At 43.3% G+C, this 10,823-nt stretch overlaps 2 protein-coding genes across 2 annotated transcripts in view; both read right to left on the reverse strand.

Moving 5' to 3' along the window:
* The window catches only part of HMGCL (3-hydroxy-3-methylglutaryl-CoA lyase), a 16,452-nt gene extending 14,768 nt beyond the window's left edge, over positions 1-1,684 (reverse strand). Inside the window, exons 1-2 of the mRNA XM_019650112.1 lie at positions 1,489-1,684; positions 1,337-1,371 (exon numbers count right to left, since the gene is read on the reverse strand). Coding sequence (XP_019505657.1) covers positions 1,337-1,371; positions 1,489-1,631 — 178 coding nt within the window. The 5' untranslated portion in view covers positions 1,632-1,684. The remainder of the gene's footprint in view (positions 1-1,336; positions 1,372-1,488) is intronic.
* A 3,677-nt stretch (positions 1,685-5,361) lies between these two features.
* The window catches only part of FUCA1 (alpha-L-fucosidase 1), a gene marked incomplete at its 5' end in the record, with an annotated part of 12,424 nt that continues 6,962 nt past the window's right edge, over positions 5,362-10,823 (reverse strand). Inside the window, 4 exon segments of the mRNA XM_019650065.1 lie at positions 5,362-6,126; positions 6,340-6,439; positions 7,556-7,743; positions 9,336-9,536. Coding sequence (XP_019505610.1) covers positions 5,986-6,126; positions 6,340-6,439; positions 7,556-7,743; positions 9,336-9,536 — 630 coding nt within the window.

Below are 10,823 nucleotides of genomic sequence, written 5' to 3' on the forward strand. Positions count from 1 at the left end.
CCTCTCAACAACCTTATGAGGTAGGAGCTATTACAATCCCCATTTTACTATGAGAAATCTGAAACCCAAAGAGATTAAATAACTTTTCCAAGGTCACATAGTTACCTAATCACTGATTTCAATATCTGAGCCTGTCATGTGGATTTAGAACTCATGCTCTTAACACCTAGGGCATGGTGCCTGTTTGCCACCCTTTAGTCCCTCCAGCCTTCTCTTCTCTTGGTTACCCAGTTCCTTTCCTCTGTACAAAGTTCTGCTCAGAGATGATCCCCCTCTAACCACACAAGTCCTGGGCCACAGGCTCCAGAGCTATGGTGTACCTATATCAACAGCTAATACTGACTAAAGACCAGGGCTAACTTCAGGCCATGAGTACCTCACCTAGTCCCTACCTGGCAGGGAAAGTCTTTACCCCAACTCTATAGAGGAAGAAAGAGCCTCAGAAAGATTACCAAAAATCACACAGCTAGGAAGTGAGGAAGTTTGGACTTGAACTGCCTGGTTCTGTTACTAAGTCGATGCTAGTAACCCCGTAAAGGGCCTATTACTACTATCTCATTACACCAGGAATTTTTTTTCTAGGCATAATACCCACCATCCCATTTAATTTTCTTAACGTTTCAAGTTGGAATTACTATCTTTATTTTACACATGAGCAGTTAGTTGGTGGAGGTGGCTGGCCTAGGAGACATTAAAGTGGTTTTCTGAGGGGTCTACTGCCAAGATAATGTAATTTTTCCCACTACAGTTATAACTCCCAACCTCTCTAAGGCAAAAATACACTAATCGATCACTTACTAAGAGCTAGAACAATGTCAAATGCTTTACCTACATTTTCTTTAATCTCCAAAACGACCCTGGGGTAATGTTTATCCATGTTACATATGAGGAAACTGAGGCTGACAGAGTAAATATGTCACACAGCCGAGAAAGTGGCAGAACCACTGGACACCACAGCATGACCTTTAACCAGCACGATTTATTCAACCCTTTATACATGCAGGTCTCGTACACTTTTCCTCTACTCGCAGTGTGGGAGAGAAGGGGAAACATCAGATTCAAACAGGCCCAAAGTACAATTCCAGGGGAATCACAGGTTGGCCCCCGCGACCCAAGCTCTGCTGGGGACGCTGGCATAGCTCACCAAGCGTCGCCAAACACAACAAGAGCTGGAAATGTAGGCGAAGGGATGGGAATGACCTTGTTTTTCCCACTCGGAACTGGACGGGTATTCGTGATTTTCAGTAAGAAGGAGCTTGGAGAAGCCTGAAGCTCAATTAGAGGGAGAAAGGTGCCAGTATCACAGGGACGAGCCTTGGACAGGGAATTAGGATACCTGGGATGGCGTCCCCGGCAGGTCGCTCCCCCTCTCTGGGACTCAGTTTCCCCCATGCCTCTCAAGGCATTTGGAAAGGATAGAGAGGGTCTAAGACTTCAAGATCCTCCTGACTGTAGCCAGAACAGCTGTCCGGCTTCACCTCTCAAGACAGTAGTGGCCACAAGCCAAGCCCCCGCCCCCGACCGTCACGGTGCCTGCAAGCCCGCCCCTGGGCCGGTCGGGGGGCACTTACAGCCCGGAGGGACGCCAAGCCCACCAATCTCCGCCGCAGCGACTCCCTCACTGTCGCCATCTTGGCTCAGATGCCCCAGCAGAAGCCAGGCTGAGTCACACGTGACCGCCCTCCGGCAGGGTGGGCATGACCCCGCCTTTGGGGCGGGCCTCTGGAGCGACGTGGTGACGTATTACGCTGGCTCCGCCCCAGCCTCTGCTTTTTTTTAGTTTATTTTTTTTTAATTCATTTTGTTCAGTTTTTCTTTACCCGTTTTTTTTTGTTTGTTTTTTTCTGAGAGCCATTTCAACGCCAGGCAAAGGATGGCGCTAGGACTATAAAGATGAACAAAAGTTAATCAAAGTTTCTGTCTTCGTGGGCTTAGCGTCGTGGGAGCTGTGGGAGGATAGATATTAATAATGTCCCCCAAAAAACAACCAGCCTGTAAAGTTTTTTGTTGTTTTTTTTTAACTAAAGTTTATTGGGGTGACAATTGTTAGCAAAGTTACATAGATTTCAGGTGTACTGTAAAGTCTTATAAGAGTTTATTTGAGCCAAATTTTGCGGACATGTCCGGAAGCAAAATCTCAACAGATTAAGAAAACGCTGTGGAGAATGGAAGTTTTGCAGCTTATTTTATGCACCAGGTCAAAACATAAGATGTAAGGAGGGTTACATGAAATCCATTTGTGATTAAGGAGGTGGGAGAAAGCAAAGCAGGGGAAATCTCTAGGATTGGATAAAAAGCAAAATGGAAAGACATAATTTTTTTTACATTGGTGGGTGTGGATAGATAATAATTAACTTTTACAGTACACAGAGATGGTATGCGGGCAATAAGAAAACAGTGAGGGGTTAAGATAACAATGAGGGGTTCTGTGGTCTCTCTGGTCTGGTGTTGTGGTCTGGTGCCAGTGGTTATGCTTTTGAAGGTCTGGAAAAGAAAATTACTCTGACATTTCAAAGGTATGTCATCTTAGATTCACAAAGACAATAGATAGGCTCACTTAAGGTAAAGATTGACCTTTGTCAAGGAAGCTACGGGTCTATGATGTGACTACCCACCATGGCCCACTTTAGTTAGAAATCTTTATGTTCAGACCATCCTGTGTGGTTACTTTTGGTCACCAAGTTTTTAAGGGGTGCCATGCATGCTCCCCCTGAACTTGTCAGGTTTAGTATGTGGCCCTTTTTGTGCTCACAACAACCATACAAACAGTGTGTAATTGTTACTTTTCATAATACTAGACGAAGCATTACTATTTGCAATGCACTGTTCTGAGCTTTTTGCACGTATTAACTCATTCATCATGATCTTCAGGATTCAAATGCAGGCAGTTGACTCCAGAGAGAGAAGCATCCTTTGATTTCATAACTTGTAGAATGAGTAAGATCTATTCAGGTAAACAGGATACAGAAACATTTTCCAGAAAGAGAGCATAGCATATGCAAAGGCCCAGAGGCAGAGAATTTGAAAGTTTAGAGCAGTATTTTTCAAAATACATGTTGTGCCCCATTAATTGGTCATTATATCAATTTAGTGGGTGCCAACTTTTTTTAAAAAAAGAAATAGAATAAAAATTTTCAGAATGTGTTGTATAAGTACGAGGCACTGCTTTGCAAAACTTTTGTTATTATATATGGTTTTTATTATGTTGAGGTAGTGTACCTCTGTTCTTTGTTCGTTGAGTGTTTTTATCATGAAACAGTTTTGAATTCCGTTAAGTGACTTTTTCAGCATCAATTGAGATGATCATGCCTACTGTATGGCTGGGAATGGGGAATGGATAGCTGGAATTGACCAAAAGTAATGATAATTTACCATCCAAGTCCTCTTTTGGAAGTTGCAAGCCTTTGGTAGCCTCTACAGTTCCAAAATAATTACAGCAGATTCCACCAGTGCAATTGTTGTCCAACTGAGGAGACAGATTCCTGGTGCTTCATCTCTACCACCTTCCCAGAATCCTCTCTAAAGGCTTTTTTTGTTCAAAGCTACATTTCACAAGTTTCAATACGTAGTATACTTTCATAATCATTCTAAGTATTTTCTAATTGCCCTTATGGTGACCTCCTTGATCATTGAGTTAATTATTTAAAAGTGTGTTTTTGGGGCCAGCTGAGTGGCTCAGTTGGTTAAGAGCTCACTCAAGAGTTTGAGCTCTGAGCAACAGTGGTTCGAGTCCCGGCCCGAGCTGAGCAGCTGCTGAGCTGCCAACACAGGTTGGCAGGATGGCTCAGCTAAAAAAAAAAAAGTGTGTTTTTAAATTCCCAAACATATGGGTTTTTTCCTTCAAGTTTTTATGGTTCTTTAAGTATGTTGCTGGCATACTATATAGGCTATATCAGGGGTCGGCAAACTGCAGCTCGCGAGCCACATGTGGCTCTTTGGGTATGCTCTGTTTCAAAAGTTTGCTGACTCCTGGAAGAGCCAATCTTGACTCTCACAACAATTTAAAATTTATTCGAGGGCCATAAATATATTTTTACATAATCACCATTATGTGAATAATATCCTGTATAAATTTTATTTTATTTTACTTATTTTTTTTTAAAGATTTTATTGGTGAATTGGGGGAGGGGAACAGCGTTGGGGAATCGGGGAAGGGGAACAGACAAGTTGCTGTTCTGTTCTTCAGTCTAGCTGTGGAGGATGTCGCTTCACTGGCCCATGTTGGTATTATCATTGCGCTCTTCCCAGAAGAGGCAATCGGTCGCCAGCCATTGGACGGCCACTCACGGTGGCTCACGGCAGCTCATGCCAGCTACCGGCCACTAACACTGACTGCCAGCTACTTACGGTAGCTCACGGCAGCCTACTGCAGCCCTGCTGCAGCCTACGCCGTCACCAGCGACTCATGCAGCCCAGCTCCATCCAGGTCGAGCTGTTGTTCACCATCTTAGCTGTAGAGGGCGCAGCACCACTGGCCCATATGGGATCCAAACCATGGCCCTGCTGCTCAGAGCCGGCATTCCTAAGACAACTCTTAACCAACGTGCCACACGGTCGGCCCTCCTGTAAAATTTTATAAATGAAACTATGATAGTTTTATTTTCATTTTCAATTTTACTTCAGAGCCACAGTTCGCGAGCCGTCATTTGCTGACCCCTGGAGGTTCTTCCGTCTCAAAAGTTTGCCACCCCTGGTGACAGGGCCTGGGCACGTTCAGTTACACGAGTGGAAGCCCGAAACACGAGACCCCAGGTATGTCCAAATATGTGCAGACTGGAGTACGAGTCTTGACCCTGGAGCCTACTGCGCAGGTGCGTCGGCTCCAGTTACATAAGCCCTTATGTAAGCATGATTTGCACTTGCGGGAGGGAGCATGTGCACTGTCCTGCGCGCTCTTCCCCCAAACCATTATATAAGGTTGCTATTGCTGATTAAAGACACTGGTTCCTCCTCCTGTCAGCTCTGCGTGCCTTTTTTGGGCTGGGCATCTCACCACCGAAACCTCCCCTGCAACCCCCCAGCGACGACACCTGGACGCTATGTGATACTGCTTCTTTGGTATTTATATTTGTAAATGTTCCATATGTGTTTGAGAAAAACAAATAGTCCTTAAATGTTGAGTAGAGATTTCTAAATGTATCTATTAAATAAAAAAATAAATAGAAAACTTGATTAGATCTATCACAATTAAAGAGCCTGAACTGATAGTCAATTCAAAAGAATGGTACTAGAAGGAGCAGAAAAACCAAAGGAATTGCATTTTTTGTCCTGCATAAAGACTTGGCAGGCCCTTTTAAAAAACAGAAACATGAAGTTATGTGAAGTCCATATAGAAACTGGGAGAAGAAAGCTACAACATGCTTCTTGGTAGAAATGATTAAACATACAAATTTATTTGACTATTTTAAAAAGCAGGGCAGAATTATATCCATTTTCTTCACAGTATAACTCTACACAGACTGAATTTCAGAGTTTACTTTGGAAACTTCTGACGAGCTATTAGCAGCCCCGAAAGCCTTTTCCTTCCCCTCCAGGCTGTCCTGCTGTTTGGGGGGTGTTGGTGACAACTGATCCTAATAAACAGCATGTGGTTGAGCTTGCCAAACCCTTTATACCTCCTCCCACAGGCAACAAGGAGACATGGCTTATTCTTTATCTGCAGTCATTAAGCAAGCAGGTTATCATAGAGAATGGAGGGAAGGTTCCATTGTAGATAATTTCCATTGTTAGGAATGGATGAGCGGTCAGAACTTAACTGTTCAGTCCCTTCTTTTGCTGATCAGAGAGAGAGAGATGCTAGCAATGGATCTTAGCTCTTTGATCTGCTGACACATCAGAGTAATGCACTCAGTTCCTTTGATTAAAATGTGTTGGAAAAGCCATCTCTGGGTAGAAAAGAGTAGTTTATTACAATGATGGTACTGTAAGAAGAAAATCAAAGCAGCACATAGCAGGCAGTGTCTCTTTCCTCTTGAACGCCAATGATCACTCCACTCCTGTCATCTTTACAGTCCAAGCAAACTCAACTGGGAGAGCAGAGGGTGGTAACTGGGGCAGGTAAATGAGGAGACCCTTTTGTGGATTTGTGGACCACTTCAGATCTTTTTGGATTCCCAGCATCGTTATCTGCAGAAAGCAAAAGGGAAAAGAAAAAACATGAATGCATTCACGAGTACAGAATGTGGCCTGAACACGGTGGGAAACGTCCATGCTGGGCCAGGGCAGGGAAGAGGGTCTGAAAGGGGAATAAATATGGGAGAAACCTGGGGAAGGAAGGAAGATATGCCAGTTCCTTTAGAAAAACTTATATCTCTAAAAGGATTGACTGAGGTTCCTTACCTGTGCAGTAGAGGTAGCATTGGGGGATATAAGGTTTAAGACTCCATTTTCTGGCCAGTGTAGGAAAATGGCATAAACAACTGATCCTTTTGAGGTATACCTGGGAAAAAAGAAACGTCATTGTCAAAGGTACCTGTCTTGTTACCGTGTTGCATAACCTTATACATTTCCCTTTCTATTATCTAGCAATCCCAAGACCTTGAGTCTGTCACGGCTACTAGGAAGCACTAATAACTCAATAGCAGTTGAGGTCTGTGGGAAGAAAATAGCCTCTTTCTGGTGATATCTTCCATTTTCCCTCTCTATTGGGGTTCTAAGTTTTCTTTTAAAAAATTTAACTCTCATACTAGTTATGGCTCACTGAAGTCATGCGTCTTACTATTAAATTTTTTTTCAACTCTAAATCCAGGTGAAAACACCAGAGAATAAAACAATGGCAAGAGGTGTAATGAAGACAAATTTGTTATTCTGAGACCTCACCATGCTTAGAGAAGAGGATGAAAATCACTAAACAGAAACTCATCTGAAAAAGAGGTGAATGTGTTTCCCTCGATCCAGGGACCCATGCTTGATGGTATAACACTAGCAGAGATGTTTTATTGAACATGTAGTATGTGCCTAGCATTCTGCTGGGAGCTTTACATAAATTATCTCATTTAACCCGCACAATAATTTTAGGAAGTTAAGTATCATCATCCCATTTTACATTGAAAACACTGAGGCCCAAGATCAAATAACTAGATCCACAATTTTAAGCATGAATCATGACTTTCCTACGTACTAGCTTTGTGATCCAAGGCAAGTTATATTACTGCCCTGGGCCCCTTTTCTCACTTGTAACATGGGAATAATAACAGTATCTATTTGGTGGGCTTGCTAGGGGATTAAATGAGTGAAAAGACTTTAGAATGGAGCCTTGTACATTGTGGGTGCTATACAAGTATTAGCTATTACTATTTTTAGGAGGCAAGGGAACAGTGTCAAGTAAATTGACTGATGCTTTGTAGCTCCTTCTTTTTTGCACCAAGCCTCATGAGTCAGAGATACCCTGGTGCCTAAGACATAAACTGGAGTACAAATTTAATAGGGAAAGAACAGCTTTGGGGTTCCCTCAAGACGACGTCCAACTTGGCTTCTAACATTGTGGACCCAAGCAGATACCAGTTCAGGATGGGCCACAGTGCCATTCCTGCCCACAACAAAAGGCATGACTCACCATACAGATGTATTCTTTTCCAATTGTACCCTCCATGGTTTAGAGGCATAGATTGCCTCCCCATTGATGCTCAGCCACTTCCCGACAGCAAGTAGCCTTTCTTGGAAGATGGGAACAATCAGCCCATCTTTGGTTGGCCCGATGTTGAGAAGATAGTTTCCTCCCAAACTTACTGTCTGAACCAGTTCCTGGTGAGAGCAGAACAATAAAATCCTAGTTATGAATGCCCAGCCTGGCATAATGCCTAGGACACATAGGTATTTAGAGAAGACGATGACTCTAGAGCACATTCTCTCCCTGCTTTGTGAATATCCTTTACCCTTTTGAAAACACTATGTATCTTTGTCATTGTAAAAGCAGGGCCGGCTTAGATGAGAAAACTGAAAAATCCTGCTACAAGGTGGAGAAATATATTAATTCAAATTCCAGGGAGTAATCGTGGGCACTTCCCTGTGAGACGGTGCAGGAGGCCGTGGGAAGGGTCATGTGTCAGAAGCACAAAGTATGAGCAGGAAAGCTGAGTACAGAGCACTTGGCCATGAAGGGACCACATGGAACCTTACAGAGAGAATATGAGGATCAGAGAGAAGAGATTTTGAGGGGGTGCTGTGGAGACTTTGGGGAGATGGAAGAGAACTGAAGAATTTTGGGACACTTAGCTATATAAATGTATATGCTGCCCCTTTGGGAAAACATGCCGTAAAGATATACAATAGCCCCCCTACCCCCACCCCACCCCTTATCTGAGATTTTGCTTTCCCACGGTCAACCGCGGTCCAAAAATATTAAATGGAAAATTCTAGGAATAAACGATTTATAAGTTTTTAAATTGTTGTTCGGAGTACCTCACTTCATCTCATCATGAAAGCATTGTATTTACCTCATATCATCACAAGAAGGGTTAGTACAGTACAATAAGATATTTTGAGAGAGAAACCACATTCACATAACTTTTATTACAGTATATTGTTATAAATGTTCTATTGTATTATTAGATAGTGTTATCAATCTCTTACTGTGGCTAATTGATAAGTTAAACTTTATCAGTAGGTATGTAGGTATTGGAAAAATGTAGTATATATATATAGGGCTGGGTGCTATCTGCAGTTTCAGGCTCCCACTGGGGGTCTTGGAGTGTATTCTTTGCGAATAAGGGGGGACTCACATATATTCTTCAAGGTTTCTGGAGTGTGTGAGTGTGTGTGTGTGTGTGTGTGTGTGTGTGTGTATGTGTGTGTATGTGTGTGTGTGTGTGTTTACTGTGACCTCAAACATGTGTACTTTAAGGCAGCCCCCAAAAATTAAGGTTATATACAGAAATTCTTAAAAAGGAGAATTTGTTACAGTACCCCAAAGGCACAACACCATTAACTTTTTGTTTCCCTTTGGTCTTTTTCCTATGTCATTAATTTTATATAGTTATGATAATACGTAACTTATTTTTTCACTCAACTCTCTAAGCATTAACCCATATTACCTTGGTAAACATTTTAATAGTTAAGGACAATCTCCAAATTTACTTAACTATCCCCTCATGGTTGCAAGAAATTGAAACAACTCATATGTTCGGCTGAAAATAATCCTGGGAAGAAGGTCTCTGTATGTAAAACTTTCTTCTGTAATTATAATTATTCCCTCAGGACAGGTTTCTCTGAATATGTTCAATAGCCCTGAAGGATTCTATCAACCTGCAATTCCACCCAGAGTGTTTCCACCATGCTCAGTTAGAAGGCTAGTTTGAGGCAGTAGTTCACAAATAACTGACTCACAGGTGTCTTACCGAAATGATTTCGGCTTCATCTGCAACGTCGGATATCACCATGTTGCGACGGTAACCCCAGGAGCGCTTGTCTATGGTGCTGCACATCTCCCACTTGTGATCTGGCAAGCTCGAAGGCTTGAATTTATCTTCGCAGTTGTAGTATCCTCCATGTCGGCAGGAGCAGTTCATACCCCATCGGTCATTTACTACCACCTCATCCTACAGGAGGAAAGAGTCCTGCCCTCTGATCTTACCCGATGATCTGCCATTCAGCAGGCAGAGGCCAGGGATGCTGTTAAACTTCTTACAACATACAGGACAGCCTCATCACAACAAAGCAATAGCCAGCCCCAAATGTCAACAGCGCCAAGGCTGAGAAACCCTGGTCTATCGATATGTCACCTTCGAGTTGGAAGAGCCCACTTTACAGATCACCTTGTAAACCACTTATCCTATTAGAGGAGAAGTAGAGAGAAGTCTTGCCCGAGGTAATATCCCCAGGTAGTTGGGACTATGAATCAGGTAGTTGAACCCAGCCCGGGACACTTTCCACTACATGACCTGGGTAAAGGAAGTCAGCAATCAAATGCTCTTTTCCCTCCTTCAACATTTAGCTGAACTATGAGAAACCATTACGTGGGATATCTAAATGTAAATGTTTGCTACTACGATGAGGCTCCTGCTGAGGTGAATAAAACTCAGTTCCTGCCTTCAGACATCCAGCCGAGACTAGCTGAGAAGACAGATATGTGGACAATTATGACATCACATCAGAGTTAATTACCTAGGGATTAACGTAAATGGGGAACACTGATCCAGGAACACTGTTTCTTATTTCTGCCAGGAAAGAATATAAATTGTCAGGAGCCAGGGCTGGCCGAGTGGCGCGATGGTTAAGAGCTGGCTTGGGACACCAGAGGGCCCTGGTTTGGATCCCACATGTGAGGGCCAGTGACACTGCCCTCTACAGCTAGGATGCTGAACAACAGCTCAACCTGGAACTTGGCTGCTGTGAGTCGCCGCGACGGCACAGGCTGCACCCCTTGCTACAGTGGGCTGCCACAAGCTACCATGTGTGGCTGGCAGCCAGCGTGAGCAGCTTCACCCGGGAAGAGCGCAATGATAATACCAACATGGGCCAGTGAAGCAACGTCCTCCACAACTAGACTGAAGAACAAAAGGACAGCTTATCTGTTCTCCTTCCCCCGATTCCCCAGCGCTGTTCCCCTCCCCCAATTCCCCAATAAAATCTTTAAAAAAAAAAATTTACCTTATACTCTATGAAAGCAGAGTTCATATCAATGTTGTTCTTTCCCACAGACCAGGTGTTTTACACCTTCTATTTGAAAACACATAGAAGACACTCAAAAAATACTTGTTAGAGCCAGACAAGTGGCTCGTTGGTTAAGAGTTGGCTTGGTAGTGTGAGCTCTGAGCAGCAGGGCTGCCGGTTCGGATCCCACATGGGCCAGTGATGCTGCACCCTCTACAGCTAAGATGGTGAAC

Source organism: Hipposideros armiger, unplaced genomic scaffold (assembly GCF_001890085.2).
Source record: "Hipposideros armiger isolate ML-2016 unplaced genomic scaffold, ASM189008v1 scaffold_138, whole genome shotgun sequence".
NCBI lineage: Eukaryota > Metazoa > Chordata > Mammalia > Chiroptera > Hipposideridae > Hipposideros > Hipposideros armiger.